The sequence below is a fragment of the Podarcis muralis genome, chromosome 7 (genome assembly GCF_964188315.1).
Source record: "Podarcis muralis chromosome 7, rPodMur119.hap1.1, whole genome shotgun sequence".
Classification (NCBI taxonomy): domain Eukaryota; kingdom Metazoa; phylum Chordata; class Lepidosauria; order Squamata; family Lacertidae; genus Podarcis; species Podarcis muralis.
Window position 1 is genome coordinate 54,972,688 of NC_135661.1, and position 23,242 is coordinate 54,995,929.

A 23,242-nucleotide genomic window follows, 5' to 3' on the forward strand; every position below is an offset into this window, starting at 1 on the left:
TGTGATAATAAAACAGCAACACAAACACAGAGCATGTCTGCAATTATTTAGCAACTGCCACCAGTGAATTTATCCACCTAGATAAATTATCATATGTGTGAGAGTGCGTTCGTAATATGCGCTGAGTTGTTTGTGGGGTTTGGGTTCTTTATTTTTTATTTTAAAATGTCGCCTTTGATGCTGCTAGAGCCTTCGCAGGTTTTTTCTCTCTCAGAGCAATCACAGTCTGTCATGTAAATCTCCACCCAGGTGTCAATGTGTAATATGGCCTCTTTTGTGTTAGGAAGGGTGAAAACATGAATGAGAAACCCAGAGGAGACGGCTCCGAGACACCAACGCTCTGATGTGTTGCCTTGTAAAACACAGCATTAGCCTGGCAACTCTAGAAAGACACTCTTGGGAGAGTTGAACTCAGAGAGAGGCCAGAACTAGCTCTTGGAACCTCTTTGTGCGCACCACTGAAATGAATGGTGCCTGGATAATGAATGTGCACAAGTTTAGCAAGGGAGGAATGAATAGGCACCCTCCTGTGAACATAGGAAGTTGCCTGAAAAAGAGTCTGATGCTTGGCCTTCCAAGCTCAGCATTGTCTACACAGGTGGGCAGCAGCTCTCCAGTGGTTCAGAAAAAGAAGCCTTCCCAGCCATACCTAGAGATGCTGCCAGAGGCATTCTGCATGCAAAGCAGGTGCTCTACCACTAAGCTATAGCCCTTCCCAGAGGAAATCTCCACTCATTTCCATGGGGTTTGCTTAGGTGTGGGCTCCTGGTGGCCTGGATGATGCCTCAAGCGGAATGGAGCTCATTCATTTTAACTAGATCCTTGTGGAAAGCATGGTGAAACCCCCTCCCCCCCAGATGCGATACTGCTTTTTAAAGCAAAGGTCTTCAAACCATAATACGGGGTGGCAGGGGAACTCTGGGGTTCCTCAGAAACTTATGAGGGTCTCCTGGATTCTGCAGTTGCAGAAAGTTTGCGGAATGTTGACGCACCTTCAGTTTAGACTGGGGAACGTGATACCCTGTGTAAACCAAATATGTGTTCTAGAATAGAGGTAGCTGGATTTAGAGAAAGACAACATGGCTTCAGAGGTACAGTTGCCCAGGTCGGAGTGTGTGTGTTTCTGCAGCAGGCTCCCTGTCTCCAGCATCCTAGTGCCACTCAATCAGCATGAAAGGGGCGCTTTCTAGCCACGAAGAACTCTTCTCACCCTTTGTGCTGATTGAATCATAGAATCATAGAGTTGGAAGAGACCACAAGGGCCATCAAGTCCAACCCCCTGCCAAGCAGGAAACACCATCAGAGCACTCCTGACATATGGTTGTCAAGCCTCTGCTTAAAGACCTCCAAAGAAGGAGACTCCACCACACTCCTTGGCAGCAAATTCCACTGTCGAACAGCTCTTACTGTCAGGAAGATTGGAGGCACTCAAGGTGAAAGGAGATGCGTCAGCTGCTGAGGATGGTCTACTAGGGTCACTCTGGGGAAGTACACTGAGGAGGAAAGCTATGTATGCTCCAACACGGAGCATTTAGGAACACTAAAAACACAAGGGCTTCAGATTCAAGAAAATGGTGTGCAAATTCTGTAAAGTACAAAGGGACTTCAAGGAAAACACAACTTAAGTCACTCCAAAGTTAGATATTGGAGGACTCCAAATCATTTGCTTATGTACGTGCACAGAAAATGGTAGATCTAGCTGAGTGGCCACACATGGAGATCTACACTGATCATTGCAATGCACCCCAAATTATTATTATTGTATAATCTTAGAAGGTTGTCTCATCATGTCTGCAGAGATCTTTGTAACACAGAGTTGGTCTGCCAATGGGTCTGGTGCCTGAAGCCAGAGCAGAGCCTGCCATCTTCCATTCTGTAGACATGACCAAGCCAGCGTCTCCATTGTCTCCCAAGACAGATAAGACAACAACAATGAGAAGATTGTATAATCTTAGAAGCGGGTGTGGTTATGAGGGTGTGTGGCTGTGACTATCACAAAGGGACTCTGCACTGATGAATCTTACACTACACGGCTACATGATGCCTTGTCCCCATTCCATCTGCAGAAGCCAAGTAGACTGGGAGTTAACTCTTACTTCAACTGCTGGTGATAGGACAGCTTTTTCACTACATCTGAGGACATCGGGATAACATGGGGGCAGAACAAAGGCAGTCTGCACATAACAGCACATTCAGCTCTGACCCCTTCAAAGGGAAACAGCCATGGGTGGGGCCAGCTCAGGAAGAATGCCTGGGTGGGGGGGGGGGGCTACCGCTTCTGTCCCCTTCATACCCCGAGGCAGTAACCTCAATCTGCCTAGTGGTAGGACCCATCCTAACCCTAGAAACCTCTGCACCATCCATGGTCCTACAGCAGACCCATTTACCTGCCTGACAGGTAAATGGAGAAATGTTTCCCAAAGGTAGAAACTTTGATAGCCACCACTTTAAATGAGGAAAGCAGAAATGTTGAGATTTCAGCTCTGGTGCTTTATGTTACAATGATTATTATTTATGTAGCACGTAATAATAATAATAATATTAGACACCAAGAAAATGTAACAGAGGAAAAAGTAATTCAGAGTTGTAGCATAAAGGAATAACCAATGTAGCAAATTACTATCTTTACATGGTACTTTTGAGAGCTCATGCCCTTTATCTAGGTAAAACTTTAAAACAGTCTTGTAAGGCAGATCCATATTATCATCTCCACCTTGGACATGAGGGTAGATTTAGCTATGGCTCAACTAAGATCATCTTGGGAATTCCACATTAAACCATAGCTGAAAACAAACTATTAGTTGGTCGTGAATTAGCAGTGCGCTGGTGCAGGCTGCTCAAAAGTTCCCACAGTGCTTCTCCCCTGCTGCTGCCGCCATACCACAGACAAAACAAACCTTATTCTGCTGTCCAAACCCGGGCTTGTGCTTTGCTTGGATGAAACAATGAACGGCAAGCTGAGAACGAACTCTGTGGTTTATTTGGAGTGACACAAACCACAAGCCTGGATGACACAACATGCCAGATTGTGGCTTGTTTCATCCACTGCACAGCAGCAACTGGGGAGACGTGCTGTGGGAGGTTCTGAGCAGCGCATATCAGTACGCTCCCCCTTCACATTAAATCATAGCTTGTTTTAAACCATGGTTTAACGTGATGTGTGAAGTAGGCCAGAACGTTGACTGATGGGTAAGATCGTAGGGAGGAGCCTGCCGGATTAGGCCAGCGGCCCATCTAGTCCAGCATCCTGTTCTCACAGTGGCCAACCAGATCACTGAGGGAAGCCCAAAAGCAGGATGTGAGCACAATAGTACTTCCCCTTCCTGTAGTTTCCAGCAACAGGTTTTCAGAAGCATTTACTGCCTCTGGCTGTGGAGACAGAGCACAGCTATTGTGGCTAGTGGCTGTTGATAGCCTCCTCCTCCTCCACTATATTGGTGGCCAGCACTGCCTCTTGTGGGAGGCAGTTCCGTAGTTTTAACTCTTCATTGAATGAAGTAGTACTTTCTTTCATCTGCCATGAATCTTCCACCAGATTCTTAGTTTCTGGTGTTCTGACACCCACATGAGGCTGAATCGGAAGAAGCAATGGCTTGGACCAGAGGTTTAAACTTGTGGGGCCCCAGTTGTCCTTCGTGCTGAGCAGTGGCCAGATGGAGTCTAACAACATCTGGATGAGCAGTGGTCCCTTACGATGATAAGCTTGGCATTCTTGACATGAAAAGTAGCTTCACTTGCTATTAATGCAATGGAACTAGCTTCTTTAAAAATCTGGTCAAACCAGCCAAACTGTGCTTTGATTGTGACACAATTAATTCATTCCTGGCGAAGTATGATAAGCCAACCTGGCGTGTTTTGGCAAAACAGCCTGACAAAGGTGGTACGTTATGGGGAACAGACTGAGGGATGGACCTGTTCATTCACATCCAAAATGTGTTTTGAATATTCCAGAGCCATCAATTATGGGTTACCATGGGTTACCTCTTCCTCTAGAGTAGCTCACTCTCAATTTTGAGGAAATTAGCAAAAACCAGTTGGGGAACATGATTTTATTTAATTAATTTATATACCACCCTTCATGTGAAGATCTCAGGGCGGTTCTTAACTGGAGACGGCTGTTATTGATCTTTACTGCTTATTTATTAATTGCTTTGTTTTACTGAATTGTGGTTCTATTTCCATATATTTTCAGAAATTCGACTCCTCCTCCCCCTCACCTCCAAACCCCAGAAGATTGGGTTAATTTTCAGGGGATGATGGACTAAATATGTGAGGTTGGTTAGGGGAATTTCATCCTGATATGCCAAAGTGGCAGTGCCTTTATGCTGTATGATCTAATAGCAGGTAACAACTGGAAGATCTGATTAACAGAAATCAGGTAAAATGGAGAAAGGCCCTCAGAACTCTAAATATTATTTTTGCAGCAAACATCTGACAATAACATTGAGATCTGCAACAATAATAACATTGAGATTATGGACTAACTAACATCTCTGAAGGCATTATGAATGGATCAATAAAGTATAAGGGGCCAATTGCCTGTGCTTTATAAATCATTATGAGAGGCAGAAGACACAGAAAACAGAACGAAGCAGATGTGAGAGGGAAGTCCGATTTCTTGCTGCAATCCTGCATGCACACTCCTGGAAATAAGCTGCACTGTGCAGAGTTACTTTTAAGTAAACATGCATAGGGTCACACTGGGGCTGGGCAACCATTACAGGATAGGTGCCCATCACAGTAAACTGTGGTCAATGGGATAGACCAAACACAGAGATCCTTTCCGAGAGCAACAAACTGTTTGCTCAGATAAATCATGACTGGCAAGCCAAGTATAAACCTTGGCTTAATGTTGTGGTTTGGCCGAAGAAAAGCAAAGCACAACCCCTGGTTCAGATGTAATGCTAAGCCAGGAGTCATAGTCTGTTGCTCTGATGGTAAACTACTAACCATTGTTTACTGTGACGTAAAAATGCTGTCTTTGTACGAAAGGTAATACATGTAAGATTTAATGTTGTTAACAGTTATTGTTCTTTAAAGCTCCTGTTATTTATTATTATTACTACCTCAGCTCACAGTTCACTTTCAGGCTGATGAATTCTTTAAAAATAGAATTTCATGAGTTTGCCATTTAGAGAGATTAGGGAATGACTGGGTTGTATCTACAGCCAGGCCTACTCAGGGTAGATCCATTGAAAGCAATGGACATGAATAACATCGGTTCCGTAATTCCAGCAGGTCTACCCTGAGTAGAGCATAACTGCATACAGCCCTACATTATAATTTATTATACATTGCCATTGTTGTGCACAATGCCTGACAGAGTACACAAGTCAGGTCCCAGCTCCAAGGGGCCTACAATCTAAAATTTGACACAAGGGAAACCATAGAGAAAAAGGAGATAGGTAGAGATAGAGGTAATGAAGGCAAGGATGGGCAATTATTTCAGTTACACATGCTTAAAAAATATTAAATACTAAACAAAATTATTGGACGTAAAACACCTTTCAAGACCAGGAGCATGCCATCTCTTTTAAGGGTTTTGATAAATCCAAAAACCCAAGATTTACTTGGGACTTTACTGGAAAGATAATTTCCTGTCCTATACAAGTTTACTTGTAAGTAAAACCCAAGGAGTTCAGTAAGAGTTATTCCTGGATGAGTATATATAAGGACTGCAGCTACAGGCAATGCATCTGTCCCCAGTGGGGAAAAATAAAAATCCCACTCAGCTCAGCAGGGCTTAATTACAAGCAGTTCAGGCTGGATATTTTTAACTGTCAAGGCACTCTAACTGAAATTTAGGCTATAATGGAGAGGGCGAGCAATGTAGGTGGGGAGTGGGAGGAAAGTTAAGTGCCCTGGACCTGGATCAAGACCTGCATGTATTCCAGTTTTACTTCCCAGAGGGCTTTTTCCTTATTGCCCAATTAAGTGCATGTGCGTAAGAACTTAAAAAAGTAAGGAGAATCCCTCCCACCTTATTTCTTCAAACAGACGCCTCCACCAACCACATAGGAACCTTAAGCATTGTTACCTTTCTTTCAGTCTACAAAAGCTGGTGACAGAATCATTGAATCGTAGAATGGTAAGGGACCTCTTGGTCATCTAGTCCAACCCCCTGAAATGAAGGAATCACACCCAAAGATTTCCTGACAGGCGGCAACCCAACCTCTGCTTAAAAACCTCCAATGAATGAGAGTCCACTTCTGAAGGAGTCCATTCCACCGTTGAACAGCTCTGACAGCCAGAAAGTTCTTCCTACACTTTAGTAAAAAAAATCTCCTTTCTTGTCATTTAAACCCACTGTAGGTCTCAATGAAAACGAGTTGGCTTCCATCTTGGTCATGAAAGGTGTTGCTAAGAAGCTTAGTCTCCAAGACATTTTAAATATCCTCTAGCAACTACATATTTATCTGGGAAGGTGAACCAAGCCAAGGTTTAGGGGACGCAGGCAAGACCATTCTTTAGAATGAGTGTGGGGAGCCACTGGTCCTCTTGCTGTTACTGAACTACAATGCCCATCAACCTCAGCAAGAACAGCCAAGGATGATGGGAGTTGTAGTCCAACAACATCTGGAGGCCCAAAGGTTCCCCACATCTGCTTCTGCATTATTAACAGGAGTGACTCTCGTCTGTTGTGCCAAGAGGTATGAGAAAACCTCAGGATAAGCTGAGGTCTCCCTCCCTCCCTGGTTCCTGATACAAAGCCAGCCAAAGTGTGTATCTGCTAATTGGCTGTCATAGAGCTCTGGTGGAGAACAGAAGAAGAGCCTGCTGGGTCAGGCCAATGCCCCATCTATTCCAGCATCCTGTTCTTGCAGTGGCCAACCTGTGAGGAATGTGAAAGGATTCAAGCTCAAGAAACCTCTCCCCGTCCTGTGGTTTCCAGCAACTGGTATTCAGGAGCATTGTTGCTTCCTAAGAGAAGATGCTTGCCTGAAGACCCTATTTGCATACCACACACCTTTGTGATCACCACCCATGAGAAGCCTGAAGTCCTGCAAGTCCTCTCTCCCTCCACCCCTGTTCTAGGAAAACCCCTTCTCTCGTATTTCCGAACTCTGGAGGACCAAACCCCAAACATAAAACAATGTTGAGGCCTTGTAGACCGCAAGCAGTTTGTTTGTTTGTTTGTTTACAGTGGTACCTTGGGTTAAGAACTTAATTTGTTCTGGGGGTCCGTTCTTAACCTGAAACTCTTCTTAACCTGAAGCACCACTTTAGCTAATGGGGCCTCCTGCTGCTGCCGCCGCGCGATTTCTGTTCTCATACTGAAGCAAAATTCTTAACCAGAGGTACTGTTTCTGGGTTAGCGGAGTCTGTAACCTGAAGTGTCTGTAACCCGAGGTACCACTGTACTGCATTTATGTGTCACCTTTCCCCCTCCAAAGTGTGCAGGGTGGTGTACATGATTCTCCTCCTCCTCATTTAATCCCCACAACAACCCTGTGAGCTAGGTCAAGCTGAGAGACAGTGACTGGCCCAAGGTCAGCCCAGTGAGCTTCATAGCTGAGTGGGGATTTGAACCCTGGTCTCCCTAGTCCCACACTCTAACCACTACACCATACTGGCTTTGTTCCACCTCCCTGCACCCCTAATTCTCCTTTGCCCCCCTCAGTACTTATCAATTTTATACTTAATCAGTTAAGGCTCAAGGGGACCCAGTAAAGAATAGGTTCCCCTCAGCTCCCTGTCACAGAGGAGATTCCTTTGCCTTGAAGTCCAAGTTGGCTTTCACCTTTAGATGATCAGGGCGAGAAGTCAAGAGAATCCTGGTGTATTTCGGCTACCTAATTCTAAGGGAGACTGCTAAGTGGTTCCTCTTGTTACCCTTGCATCTGGGAAGTGTATCAATGCCTCTAAGAGCCACTGAAAGAGGATACAAACATATGCTCCCCTCTGGAATAGGCAAAATATCTGGCTCTTCCTCTCTCACCTGCTGCTAACCCATTCTTTACCTCTCAGTCTACCTCACTAATGAGATTTCCCACGCTACCCTGGTTAGATGTACTTTGCACCTAGAATGTTTTTACTTCTCCAATTTGCTGGCTTTTATGTCCACTGTACATTTCCCCTCCTCTTCCTTATTTGGCTAAAGGGTCACTGCTCTCTCCTTTTGAATTATCCTCAAATCGCTGCTCCTTCCCCATTCTTTCTCTCTCACCTCTTGCTTATTAACTTCAAGCACCCCTGCCTCTGGAGTTTAAACGACAGAGCTGCCAATTGGGTTCAATGCTCTGTATGCGTTACTATTTTTATTGCATTGGTTGCTGTTATGATCATCATTAAGAATTTATTTTCGTTGCATTACTCCAAAACGACTCAAAGCAACTTACAACCACAAGAGAAATATTAAAAGCCATTGCAATAAATGCAATTGACAAAAGCCTAAAAAATCTAAACGGACACATCTATACAAACAAAAGGCAGGTCTAGAAGATCCTGTCCCACCAAAAAAGACCAAATTCACATAAAAGCCCCTTCACCTAAGGGCCAAAACAAATGCCCAGGTAAACAGAGAAGTTTTTGCCTGGTGCCTAAACTAGACAAAGAGGGCACCAGGAGAGCCTCCCTGGGGAAAACATTCTACAAGAGGGGAGTCACCACTGAGAAGGTGCTTTATACCAGTGGTGGGGAACCTGTGGCCCTCCCAACGTTGTTGGATTCCAACTCCCATAAGTTCCAGCCATCGAGGTCAATGGTCAGGGATGGTGGGGCTTGGAAGCCCAGCAAGATCTGGATTGCTGGAGGGATCTCATTTTCTCCTCACAGCAACCCTGTGAGGTGGGCTAGGGTGAGAGAGTATGGCTTGCCCAAGGATGGATTTGAATGCAGAGCTCGCTGGGACAAGCCCACATCCAACCCGACACAAGGGTAAGAAGTGTGACCTGCCTTGAAGGTTTGTTTCCTGAGATAACGTTATCTCACAAACATCCTAATAGGTTGTGGTTGTTGTTGTTGTTGTTGTTGTTATTATTATTATTATTATTATTTTCATAAAAATTTATACACTGCTTAATGGAGGGGGTGGTGGTTAACCATCAAAGCAGCAGCTTACAAAAAAAATATGTAAAACAGTAAAATAATCAATAAGAAAAAACTAACAGCAGTAATTAAGATTACAACAGACTAAAAAAGACTGGCGCTTGCATCAACTTTCTCAACACCTCCGTAGGCTTCTCTAAATGAAAAAGCTTTTAGCAGGTCATGACAAGAGTACAGTGAAGGTACTTGCCTGATGTCAATAGGCAGGGAGTTCCAAAGTTTTTACAAATGCAGAATGGGTATTTTGTGGCACCTATATCAGTTCCAGTACAACTGCTGAAGAGGTTAAGTGGGCATATATGGGGTAAGGCGATGTCGTAGGTATCGTGTGAGAAAGATTCATCCTTCATCGTTTAGCTCCCAATAACAAAAGCAAAGTACAGAGTGGGTAACGTGCAACATATTTTGCTAATGTATCAAGAGAACAAAGGAAGTACACAAACCACCTCTGAACTTCTATGAACTCTTAGGTTGCTACACTTAGTGCAAACATCAAATTACATTGTCAGTAAGTCTGCTACTTAGCCATCATGCAAAGACAGGAAGGGAGTATCAGTGCCCTGTGATTCCCTCTTAAACCTCCCTCTCTCTACTCAAAAACTGGGCCCAGTTCCCACTTTGGAACCAAGAAAAAAAAGGGGGGGAGCCTCTAGGGAAGAATCAGTGGAAGGGTTAAGCTCCCCCTGCACTGCCACCACCAATTTGGCCCTGCAAATGCCCTTCCTGCTGCTACCCATGAATATTAAGATACAGCGTCCTGCTAGGGTGTGTCATTTTAGGGGATGAAATTTAATTTTTGCAAATTTCTTCAGTGAGGAGTCTGGCTATTCAAATCTGCTATTATTGTTGTGATTGGACAACATTTAGCTTGGTAAATCTATGTTTGATTAAAAAGCATATTAACTGCTCTTGGAAAACCAAAGCATTTTCATTATACCTTTTGAAATGTCGAGTAATACTAAATAATTATAATAATATAATATGATAATATATTATGATAATATAATATAATAATATAATATAATATAATATAATATAATACTGCAAGTTCTTGGCTATCATTTTTAATGATTTCTATGCAATTTTACACACATTTTACTTATCAAGGCAAAGCTAAATTAAAATTAATGTAATCAAAATATCTTTTGACTTCCCAAGTCATATTACAACTTTTTAGAACCCCTCGTTTTTGGAATTTGAAAGTTGAAAAATTCAGCATGCCCTAGGTCCCACTCCCTGTTGCCATTTCTCTGACTGTGATATTCAGACAAACAGATCATCCTCTTTGACTGGTCCTCCCCCAGAGGTCTGTACTGTAAACTTAGTAGTTGTGATTCTTTCATTGCAAGGGATTGGACTAGATGATCCTTGGGAGTCCCTTCCAACTCTACAATTCTATGATTCACCACACCTAAATTAAACTTAGGAATTAATTTTCCTCAAGTCTCATTTTTCCATGTTTCATACTCGTTTCTCTTCAACAATTCCAGTGTGGATAATACTTTAAATATTTCCAGTTGTTATTTTCCCTCCTTTCTTTCTTCTTTCTCCCCACTCCCGCTTTTTCCTTTAATCATGAAACAGATGTTTGGGGCTGCAGCACTTTCTCTGAACTTCTGCGTACATAATATCAGCGGCTTCCAAACCTTCTGCCTTCAAGCAATTCTTCCAACATTGGCTTTGCAGCTAATGGACATGGACTGCATTCTGCCGGGGATTATGGGAATCCTGCAGGCTGCCTTACACTAAATCAGACCATAGGCCCATTAGGCTCAGGACTGACCACACTGACAAGCAGCCGCCCTCCAGGAAAATGCCTTCTCCAGCTCTACAGGGAGATGATGGAGGCTGAACCTTGGACCTTCTGTACAACCAAGCATAAGAACACAAGAACATTCCTGCTGATTAGGCCTGGCCCATCTACTCTAGTCCAGCATCCTGTTCCTATAGTGGCCAACCAGATGCCTGAGGGAAACCCACAAACAGTACGCGAGAACAAGATCCCTCTCTCCTCCTGCGGTTTCCAGCTACTGGTATTCAGAGGCATTGAGGTCTCCAACTGCAGAGGTAGAGCATAACCATCATGGCTAGTAGCCGTTGGTGGCTCTGTCTTCCATGCATTTGTCTAATCCTGTTTAAAGCCATCCAAGATGGTGGCCATCACTGCTCCCGAGGGAGCCAGTTCCATAGTTTGATCAGTGTGAAGTAGTACTTTCTTTTCTCTGTCCTTTATCTTCCAACATTCACCTTCGTTGGATGTCCACAAGTCCTTGTGTTATGAGGGAGAAGAACTTTTCTCTATCCACTTCCTAAGTGCCATACACAATTTCATAAACCTCTACCATGTTGCCTCTTCCTCGCCTTTTCTCTAAACTAAAAAGTCCCAAATGCTGAAACCTATCTTTATAAGGGAGTCACTCCATCACCTTTATTTTAATTTTTTCATTCATTCACCTTCATCATTTGGGTTGCCCTTTGAAGCTTTTTCAGCTCTACAATATCCTTTTTTAGGTGAGGCATGTGCTTTCATGGAGCTACAGAAGTGTTCCAGAGCACATGTAGAGTTCAGGCAGGGCACAGTTGGCCCTTACTAGCACCATGAATTAAAAGCATGTCCTACAATACACCCTTCAGTATGACTTGGTAGGAGACCAGCCATAGTCGACATGGGCCAAGCTATCATTCTGCTCCCTTCTATCTTCCTGGTCTCCTTGTGGCTGGGAATGATGGGAGTTGTGGTCCAAGGCATCTGGAGAGTGTCAGGTCGACAAAGGCTGCCCTATGAGGCCCCAATGAAATGCACTATACATTTCAAACAGTGTCCTATCACTTTAAACAGAAATGGCTTCCCCCCAAAGGATCCTGGGAGCTGTAGTTTGTTAAGCTGGGTGAGGGTTGTTTGGAGGCCACCTATTCCTTCTCTCAGAGCTAAAATCCCCAGAGTTCCCTGGGAAGAGGGCCTGATTGTTAAGCCATTCTGGGAACGGTAGCTCTGTGAGGGGTATAGGAGTCTCCTAACAACTCTCAGCACCCTTAACAAACTGTAGCTCCCAGAATTCTCTGGGGGAAGCCGTGACCGTTTAAAGTGATATCACAGCACTTTGTGTGTATTATGTGAATGTGGCCAGTTATATCAGGAGTGGCTAACCTTTACTGACCCAAGGACCACAACGAGGGCTGGCCAACCCTGAAGGCTGTATGCCTCCTTCGCATGAACACACAGATGTGCATACACACATTTGGACGAACACACAATATTCAGACCCCAGCACTCTTTTGCTAATTAGCAAAGAAGCAGAATGGAGTTCAGGGGTGGAAGAAAGTCCTCACTTTACCTTTCCTCCCTCTTCTGCGTCTCCACCATCTTGGGAAACAGAAAGGAGCCCTTCTTCCTAAGACCTTCCTACAATAGCAGCACCCCTGAGAGAGAAAAAGGCCCCCTTTAAAGGTAAAAAGAGGCAACTGATTTAGAGACATGAGGTGTTTTGGACACCTAAGAAAGCCCAACAACAGCTATCGAAGGGTGAGGAAGAGGAGCAAGCTGAACACAGATTAACAACAAAAATAAAATTTTTTTCTTTGCAAAAAAGGCAAATGAGGGAGGCACGTTTGTAGGGGGCAGATATGACCTGTGGGTCTGCTACCCCCACACAGAAGAGTTTTTGAAGAACCCAGTTTGAAAGCCTCACAACCCAAATCTCTCACTTGCGCTGTTATATTAAGCGTATTTATGCACTGGGCTGATGCTGTCGCAATAAACTTCAAATCAGCACCTTCAAATAAACATCCCCTTAGAAATCAGACAGCAGGGGAGCATAATTAATCATCTTCGTAGTTTAAATGATAAATATTTCAGGCCATGATTCTTTTCTACAGGTCATTAAAGTATTCCACTCCATCTACCCCGGAACGAAATCGCAGCCATAGTGCAGGATATCTCTACTTTGAGTTTAGAGGTTTGCCAGAATCAATGCAAAAAAAACTCACATTCAAAAAGAAATTGCACAAAAAAATTGAGCTTTCAGCAAACACTTTATCTTTCTGAGGAGAAATCCTATTTCCATATTGTAGAAGTAAAGGTCATGTATTATACATGTATTATCTCACAGCCAGACTTTAACTGCTTAGGCAGAGACGGGGTACCAGTGCCCCTTCAAATGTTGTTGGGATTCCAGTTCCCATCAGCCCCAGCCAGCATGGCCAATAGCCACAGATGATGGGAGTTGTAGCCCAGCAAGACCTCCACTTAGGTGTTCCAACACATTATGCACCAAAACAAACCCTGCTACCAAGTGTACTCTTGACAGTGACAGGGAAGCTGCAGACAATCCTGGCCTTCTGAGCAGTGAACCTATGTGATCTACGTTAGCAATCATGTGCCTGTCTCACCCATACGCTGCATGTTTAGGTGCACACTTATAATGTGTGAAGCAGAACCTCTGACAGCCAAGGCAAACATGGAGTCAGATCGACAGACCCAGGAAGACATTCACTGGAAAGTTCTTGCACAATGAACCTACAAAAAGCAATTGAGGATTTTTTCAACAGCACAGAAACCATGCACTGGGCTTGCGTAGGAATCTTTCTAACAGATTTATCCCTCAGTCTGCAGACCTGGTACCAATTTTGAGACCTGAAGGATCTTCTTTTATAATGAGAGCTTTGAAAGTTTTGCATATATAGCTCCCTCTCTTTTCAACTGTGAGTCTCTGAATCATTATAAAGTATGAACCAAGCCTCTGTTAATTGCCATTACACCACACAACTGGACCAGTGAATTGCAACACACCCCCTTCTATCTGAAGCCAACATATTCTGATGCACATAAAAATTAAATCCCATCCATCATTCAGGTTTTTTGGGGAGAACCCCTAAAACTTAATCTAAACACCTTCCCAGGACAGTCTCTTCCCCAGAAACTCAGCATCTTGACAACAAGCTTTACAAGATAGGTGGGTCCTTAGCATCTAACCTCTAGAATGGTACACAATTCAGATATGTGCAGCAACAAACTTATGCGCAGCTTCGAAGAAGATGTTTGCCCTGAAAGGCACCAGCAAACAGTACAATGCTGCACGTTTGCTTATTAATTTCTTTTGGACTTGTGTGCCTGTAAGAAGGTGCTTAGAGGCAAAGATTGCACCTAAATGGGACTTATTTCCAAATAAACTGGAAGAACCAAGAAATGACAATGCAGTGGAGAATCGTCAACAAATTACTGTCTCTCAAGTCAACCTTGAGCACATTAATTCGCATATGAATACAATTTCTTTCAGCTGCACTTCCTTTTTTCTGTTTCTGAGCTCAGGATTACTGCAGATGAAACAGACTTGCAAATTAAGCTCCATCGAAACAATTTCAAAACAAAAGTGACTGGAGAACAAGTGAGCAAATTCCCACCGGTGACAAATTCACTGAAAAGGCACAACCCTTTGCGAACTCTCTTTGGGGCTGTCAAGTGTGTGCACACACCTGGGTTAAAATCACCTTTCAACGGGCACATTTATTTAGCTACAAAGCAGCGGTACTGGCGAGGGCGGACAGCAATCGCAACAGGTGCTTCAAACACAAGGTTGCAAGACGGAAGGCGGGGAATGTATCGGAGGGTTCAATCTGGAAACAGCACAAGCATTTCTCAGTTTCCGACTCTACTCGTCTTACGGGTGAATTCCTGCTATCAAAGAGTGTTAAGTTCCATGCATTGGACGCTGCCAGGAAAAGTGTTGACCTTACCTGGAATCTGGGTACTTTGTCAAGGTGGCCAGGCTACTGGTGTACATGTGTCCTCCTACATCAATGTGCACGGGGGCGTTGGATTTGGTGAGCTGAGCTGGGAGAGGGATTCCTTGGGCAGCCAATGGAGAAACCGGAGACCGTGTTAAAGACAGCCGGGACATCGCTCTGCCTTCCTCCTAGAAGCCCCCGACAGAAAAAAGAGAAGAAGAAAAATCCTCTTAAGCACAGCTGTGCTTTACCTTGATTCCAATGAGATCACAGATCTAATAAGATCATTTTTGCATCTGCCTGATCACATATTCAGCTAACAAATTATTGCCACCTTCGTAATTAAGTGTATTTGCATCATACTCTTCAAAGGACCAGCGGGCAAAGAGAAAAGATGCTTATTAGCAATAAGAAATCAAGCGGGGTGGGGGTGGGGATCTTTTTCAAGGTGTCAGCCTCAAGGGGCATAAAACAAACTGCAAAATTCTAATTAAAGGTCGCGGGCTTATGTGTTAGATGTGAAATATCCCCTGACAAACGAATAACCAATTTGTGAATTGGGATTCAGGGGTTTTTGCAAGTTTGTCTCAGTAACGAGACACCTCTAAATTAGTGACTTCCTCAGTACCTAAGGCATTTCATTTAGACATGTAGTAAAATTCGCATCAAACATAGAACATTTTTTTTTAAAAAAACTACCTACACAACACAACTACTAATACCTATTTTTTTTATCTAGAGGAAAAGCCTTCTAGCTGAAGAGGAGGCTAGAACAAAAAACGTCATTTAAAAAGTGACCACTGTTACCCTCTGTATACCATTTCCAAATATCTTGTGTTCTCAGCAGAAGTCATATATTACAGACCTATCTAGGCATACAGACAACAATCCTGTTTATAGTCAGTTCTTTTTTTTATATATAAAAAAGGAGTTTAAACTCAAAAGACTTTCTTTCCATAAATTTATTCACTAAAATTCAGATTTCTATGAAAATGTCAAGAAACTTTGATTGCCCTCAGCCTTCGAGAGAATAACAATCAGATTTTAAACTTTGACAGGCAGCAGGTACTTCAGTTTGCTTTAATGCTTAGAAGCTATTCCGACACGTAAGTGGTATATAAATTAATAAATAATAATCTGGATAAAAGAATACTGTCACACATATAGGCAACCAACACAAAATCTTGCAAGACATTCCAAGTGGCACAGCCTATAAACTTCATTTCTAAACACCCCCCACCCACTCATTACAGCAAAATATGCCAAATATTACAGCTATGAAACATTTCAGAGAATAATTTAATTGACTTGGTATTTTTATTTGCAGTCACAACACAGAGCATCTATATTCTGCTAACATCCGACAGGCACACCCTATGCAATATTTCACAGTGAATTTCCATTTCTTACAGACTCCTTTGACCGTACTTCTCAGAATCCAAAGTCTCCCTTTTTAACATCATCGCAACAATACGACTAGCTTGGACAAAATCACCCCAACAGGCAGAAAACATTTGCTTTTCCGAATTGCATAGAAACTGACTGAAAAGTAATTCTGGGAGATTGGTACAAGGAATATAAACTCCACGTTTAATTGACTGTTTTGCCACCAGAAATACATCACCCCATTACGGATCCACATCCTTTTCTGTCTTGACACGCAGGAGTGCAGAACGGACATCTAACCTGAGCGCTACCCCAAAGATTAGTGCTGTCCCAGAAACTTCAGCCAGTTGGCAGGAAATCATCATTAGCATTTTGACAATAGCACCACCTTCAAGGAGAGGGGCTGAATTCTTTAAAAGAGCAAATGACTCTTGCTTCTTGCCCTGAGCCATCTTAAGCAACTATTTCACATCATCAAGGGAACTACTTGCTTTCAACAAATAATTTAAGAGTGTCAGCCCCATTGTCTTCTGCCATTTCTTCCTGCTTGTAGATGCCCCATCTCCCCAGATGCCTACAAATTATCCCAACACCAAAGAACACAATAAGCTCCTATACGTACTAGATTCCTGGGTTTAAATTTTTGGGGGTCTCCAGCTAGAAGCTTGATGTCAGCGCTGCCTGTCTTTGTTCTGACCCCAGCTAGCCTATTATCCCCTAATAATAGTGTTACAGGAGCTGCCTAGGAAGTCCCTATAACTAAAGGCAGCAATTTCCTTCGTGAATAATCACCTTTCTGCCTTCCTCCTCCTTCAGAATGAAATCTTAGCACAGAGAAAGCCCTTCAATTCTTACTTTGCACTGGTTTTATCTTGCAATAGAGACTTCTGGCAAGAAATGACAGCCGCTAGATAAAGGCAGAAGGCGCAGACTGTTCCGATTTGCAGAAGCAGGATTCCCACTGAATTTACAGAAATGAGTGTAGTCCAAGTGTTCTAGCTAACCTACAACAGCAACATCTCTGTCTGAGGGTCCCTCATCCAAAATATGTCTCCTTGGAATCAAGTTCCACTCTGAGGCATAACCCTGGTAAGAGGGATTAGGACTGCAGGCTCACAGCTCCATCACAAGCATTTTTACTCAGAAGTAAGTCCATCTGTTTCCAATGGGCTTCACTTTCCAGCAATTTTGCATAGGGCTACAACATTAATTTCTCATCCTGGATGTCAACTGTGCAATGTAGCAATTTATACTATTCCCTTGCATGGCTTTTTGAATTACCTCTGTGCACTGTTGCTGTCTCTCACTTGTTAGATGCAGAAAAAAATATATTCAAGTCTGCAGTCCACAAAATTGAGCAGATGCTAATCTAAATCTAATGGGGACCCAGATCTGAATTCAGAGTGGACTAGAAAGATGGGTACGCAGATTGCAAAAACACCACCCAGGTTTTTGTTTGTTTTTGTCACAGAAGATGGATATTATGAGCTGAACTGTAAACGTGTGACTGACTCTTTTGCTCTCATTCACTTAAGATGACATTTTTTCTCAAGCACTGTATCTACACCATCAAAAAGTATTCAGAGAAAGGTAAATATTTTTGTATTTGTATCTGAAGAATACACTGAAAGAATCGAACTGTATTTTGGTTTACTGCTTCTGAAATGAACTTTTGACATATTCTGAGGCAGTCTCAAGTGAAAGTTTTTACAGAGTAATTAAGAATTGTGTGTGTGTGTGTGTGTGTGTGTAAACTAAGCACACTGTATTAGTTCAAATTATCCCTGTGTGGTTTGTCTACACAGGAAGAGGATCTCTGAGAGTTTGCTGAAGGCAGAGACACTGATTCACTGGGAAATTCTCCTGCGCCAGCCCTGCTTGAAATGAATGGGCAGTCTTGCAATGCTCTCATTCAAAAGAAATCTCATTGGATGATGCCAACAACCAACAGACCTGATACCCAAACTGCCTCCATGTTGGTGTGCAGAGCAGCTTTCTAGCATCTCTCACCAGGATCTTCCAAAAGGCAGCTTATTTCTTCCCGCCTTCCTGTGCTAACTGCCTAAGTGCTGCTTGTAAAAACTATTTGCCCGTGGAAAGTGAAATAACCACCATCCTATGCTCATTTACACACAAAATGATTTTGTGTCCCATTGAGCTCACAGTTGTTCCGCTCTCTAGGGGTGATTAAACTAGCTAGGCTGCTACAGCTTGCAATGATTTCACCGAATCGCTTCCCCATGAAGTTGCTTCTTTGCTAAGCTGTTATTTTAACCATAAAAGGTAAACAGAAGGCAGTTGTAAGAGCTCCATTCAACTCCATGCCCAGGGCTATCACCCTGGGGCAGAGAATGCTGAAAGACTGCAGAAATTTCCAGGGTGTTGCCTCTGTCTTCATTCTCTCTCACACACATACAAGCCTACAGGAATATTATTCATTTAATATACACTCTAGATGCTACAATTTGAAATCCTAGTAAAAAAAAAAAAAGACTTCAAAAGTGCAAAATAAGTTTGGGATGGATAAAACTTTCCCTTTTTTGTACATACGCACCCTGGGGGGCCATAGTAACCAATACTGCTGATGATGGGGTGGGGTTGTGTTTTTTTGGAGGGGAAGGGGAGAAATATATATATATAGATCTGTATACCTGAAAGCAACTGCAGAAACTAAAAGGCAAAGCCGGCCAAGGCCAAGGGAGGGAAGGTGAGAGGTTGCAAACAATAGGAAACTACAGCAAATGGTATGCAGGGATTAAAAACAAAACCAAAAAGGGGGAAAGCAGGCAAAGAAAGGAGCTCCAAAAGAGGGACAAAGTTTAAATCAAGGCACACAGACACTTAAAAGCCTACAGATGGGAAGCCAGACTAATTAAGGATGTAAAAACGCTTTTGTTTCCAAAGTTTATTGTTGCCAGGATAAAAAAAATTAATTGAAACTAATGCTGTTATTCACTCATGCAGTTTAATTCTTTCATGCCCATTTAAGAGATGAAATGAAAACTGCGGGTTTTTAAGAGATGCCTTGAAACAGTGCAATATACTCCCCCCCACACACCGCCCTTCTCTAGGATGCAAAAGGGACATCTTCCTTTCAGCCAGCCAGCCGCTTATCAAAAGCTTCAAGTGCATCCAAACTACTCTAGCTAAGGACTAGAGTCCAGCAGGGAAGTCTGCAGGAGTCCTCCTGGAATGAATCAAGGGAGCTTGTGCAGGAGACCTTCCTGGGCTGCACCTCCTGCCTTTTATCAGGTCAAATCTAAAACCTGCTCTCTGGACCATCCCTACGTTGGGCTCTCTTGGTCAAAGGCAGGTCTAGGGCAGCAGCTGGATATAAGCATTTTTCACAGCACCTTTTCTGCCCCGTAAGTCCTTGTCCTCAAGAGCTTTTGGAGAATATTAGTGCTCCCCTCCCTTTTGCAAAAGTCTTTTAACCTTTCCATAGAAAATGTGCCCGTGGGTTAAGACATAGAAGGCCTGGGACCATTGTCTGTGCAAAAGATGCTCATCTCTCCACAGTTGGGAGCCTTAAAAAGCCAGGGATGCAGGAGGTGGAACAACTGCACAGCCAGGGAGTTGACAGCTGAGGTGTAATCTGGTCATTAGGAGTGTATTGGGGTGCAAGTTCATGGCCTCCTGTCATTATCTGCCTAGGTTTTTTATGGGAGTGGATGGAGAGTTCAGCCAGAGCTATTGCTAGGAAGTGGCTTCCTTAAAAAATTTCCCAGCTCACTTAAGCACAGAACTTGGTCTGCAAGGTGCTTTCTGTCCCTCCATCCTATGTGTGCACACAAACAAACACAACACACAAGCCTGCACTTTCCTCCGCAGGAAGAAGTTGCACAGGTCCCAGCTGAAACTTCCCTCTATATTGAAAGTGCAGTCTTCTGTAGGCTCACCTGGAGGGCCATCCCATTATGTTGAATGGGCCCCAGGTTAAGTTCTGTATCAGAGAGCAGCCTGGGGGTCTTTAAGACTAAATCTCTGCACAAACTCAAGCAGGCATCCCCATCTACTCGCCAGAGTGCAAGTGGCCCAACACATCCAAACACCCCGCGCCGGTCTCCTTTTTGAGTGCTGGTCATCCTCTAAACAGCATTCAGGGAGGCTCGCTCCAAACTTTTGGCTTTGCCAAAGAAAAGCTCCCAGCAGTAGCGGGAAGCAGCCCCCCCTCCCCAAACAAACAAACAAAAATCAAAGAATAAAATTAAATTAAAAGAGCAACATGGCGCCTTTTCTTCTTCTTTCACAGAAGCAGCAAAGCAGGCAGATGGAAGAGGCAGAGAGTAGTGCCCCCCCCCCTCTAGAAAGGGGAGCTCCAGCCCCAGAGCAGGGCTTGGGGAGCCCCGCGCGCGGCGTGTACCGACAGCGCAAACCGACGATCGCCGGCAGTCCTGGGCCAAGCCGGCTCGGCTCGCCGCCCTCTCTTAATCGCTGGCGCCAGACTTTCATTCACAGCCCGCCTGCCTGCCTGGGGCTTTGGCTCCCCCTCTCACCCGCTCCCCCCAAGCGCTTTTCCTTCATCATCCTCACCATTTCTTTGGCCTTTTGTGCAGAACCAGCCCTCGGGGAAGGGGGCTTCCTAAAGAAGGGACGCCCCCCCCTTTTCCCCCAGCCGGGGAGAAAACGGAAAGCACCAGGAGCGCCAATGCTGCCCCCCGCCCCGCACTCACCCCCAAAGCAGCCGGCAGCCCTTTCTGGCGCCCCTCATCGTCACCCCAACCACCTATCCCCCCCCCCCTCCAAAGCCGCGGCGGCTGTCAAGGCGCGCTCGCTCGTGCATGTACCATTCAAACGCCGCGGGGGCCCCAGCGAGCGCCGCGCGCTTCCCTCCACGCTAGCCGCAGCTCCCTTGGCCCCGGATCCTTTCCCCCTCCCCTTTCCACCCCTCTTCCCGCTTCTCCAGCTTGATGCTAGGAGGGCAGCAGCGAGAGGCGAGCAGCCTCGGGCGAAGGGGCTCCAGCCAAGCTGGCCATCATCGCTGCTGCCTCCTGCCTTTTTTGTCTTTCTTTTTTTTTAACGGGAGAAAAAAATAATAATAAAAGGCAAAGCTACACACATACGCGCGGCCGCGCGGAACAAGCGCGCGCACGGAGCCATGCGTGCACACGCGTGCACACACACACGGTGCAAAGGAAGGGTTTGGCTGGAAGTGTCACTGTAGCTTTAAAAAAGGCAGCTGCACACACAAGACCCAAGATCCGAGTTGAGTTGCAAGAACCACTTGGGGAGGGGGGATCCCCTGCTTTGGAAGGCGCGCACGGTGCAAACCAAAGGAGGAAGCAGAGAGAGGGAGAGAGAGGGAGAAGCAGGAGGAGCCCGCTCGCCCGCCCGCCTTCCCCCGCCAGCCCGCCCGGGTCGCCCGCCTTACCTTGAGCGCAGGCGGCGAAGAAGAAACGCCGACGAGCTGGGCCAAGCCCCCCGTCCTCCGCGCTGCGCGCCGCTCGCCTGGCGAGGCGGAGGGAGCTCGGGGCGCCTTTGTAGGTTCCTCTGGCTGAGCTGCCTCCGACCCTGCCGCGATGCAATATTATTGTAGATCTATTTGCCCAGGCTTCTTCTTCTCCTCCTCCTCTCTCTCTTTTCTTCTTTTCTGTTTGTTTTGCCTCGTCTGCGCGGGGAGGGGAGGAAAGCGGGGTGGCGGAGGAGGAGGAGGGGGGGATCGGGGAGAGAAGAGCCTTAAAACAGAGGAGCCGAGGCTGCTCGGGAGAAGAAAGGCAATAATCTCCTCTCTAAATAACGCGGGGAGAGGAGGGGGGAAAGGGAGGGAAAAAAGAAGGGGGAGAGAGAGAGAGAGAGAAAGGAAACCGCGAAAGGGAGACGGCGGCAGCAGCGGCTTCTCGCTCTGGGCTCTGAAAAAACGCCTCCGGCTCCGCCGCCACGTTAGGCTGCAATTAGCTCAGCCCTTTTCGCTCTCCTCTCGCCTGGGCTAGTTTCGCAGGAAAAGCCGATCTTGGCCCCAACCTTCTGCAAAATCGGCCCTCCCCACCGCCGGTTTTGTTGTTGTTATTTATTTTTCTAAATTAACTCTTTCTGTGTCTTGCTTTAATTTTTAAAAAGAAAAAAAAATCCTGTTGCAAATCTGCCTCCTCCCCGTCGCACCGACTTCCCCCTGCAAAATCGCTCTCTCCCCCCCCCCCCCCTTTCTCCTCGCGAGCACCAAGCTTTGGGTCCTGTGTCGAAATCTCGCCTCTTTTTTTTGCTAACGGTCCTGCCTCTTCGTCTTTCTTGGCTGGGGGTGGGGTGGGGGGGAGGATAACGGTTTGGCGCCGCCGGAGTCCTCAGGGCCACGTCCCTTCCAGAGAGACTTTAGTGCAAAAGAAGGAAAAGGTGGGGGTGGGGGCGCGAAAGGGAGGGAGCGCGCGCGAGGGGGAGCGCAAAGCTGATTTTAATCACTGTCATTTGGTCTGATGTAATATTTCCCGGGGCATTTCCCAACTAGGCATAAATTTGCAGCTCCCAAATAAGTCAGGCAGGGCACGTTTTGCACATCGTTAGAGTCCTCCCTCGTTACAACGAGGGGAGCACCCGGGCCGCTGCTGCACTTGTTGATAAACTGGAGCAAGTTTTGGAGACGGGTTCTCCCCCCTTCTTTTAATTACAAGACGAGCTCAGCGATCGAGGGGCTCAAACGGAGAGCCAAGCAGAATAAGCCTTCCCTCCCCTTTTCGATGACTCCTCTCTGCTCTTCTTTGGGGATCCGATTTTGTTTTATTCTCTCTTCCCCGACCCCCCCCCCCCCCCGCGCCTCGGCTTGCAAACGCTCCCCCAATGCCCCGCAGGCCACTGGAAGCGAATGACGTCCGCGGCCAGGCATTGTGCGGCGGGAGAAAAGCGCCCTGGCAGGCCGCCTCGGGCCAAATGCGCCATTTCCATTGATGGCGCACGGCGAGAGATGGAGATGTCTGCCGCCGCCGCCGCCGCCGCCACCGAGGCTTTGCCCAGGCAGGCGAGCAGCTCCAGGGGCGCTCCTGCTTCCTCCGGCCCGGCCGCAGCAGCCTGGCCGGGCCTCCTCCCTCTGCCCCCCCCTCCCCGCCTGCTGGAAGCTTTCTCTCTCCGCCTCCTCCCTGCGCCTCCAGCCTTCGCC

At 45.5% G+C, this 23,242-nt stretch overlaps 1 protein-coding gene across 5 annotated transcripts in view; it reads right to left on the reverse strand.

The window, feature by feature from the left end:
• Positions 1-22,856, reverse strand: part of KCTD15 (potassium channel tetramerization domain containing 15) — a 66,961-nt gene extending 44,105 nt beyond the window's left edge. The window contains exons 1-2 of one of the 5 annotated variants that reach the window (XM_028739351.2): positions 21,530-22,856; positions 14,782-14,960 (exon numbers count right to left, since the gene is read on the reverse strand). In XM_028739351.2, coding sequence (XP_028595184.1) covers positions 14,782-14,945 — 164 coding nt within the window. In that variant the 5' untranslated portion in view covers positions 14,946-14,960; positions 21,530-22,856. The other 4 variants (XM_077931807.1, XM_077931808.1, XM_028739349.2 and 1 more) reach the window with 4 other exon arrangements.
• Positions 22,857-23,242: the final 386 nt, after the last annotated feature.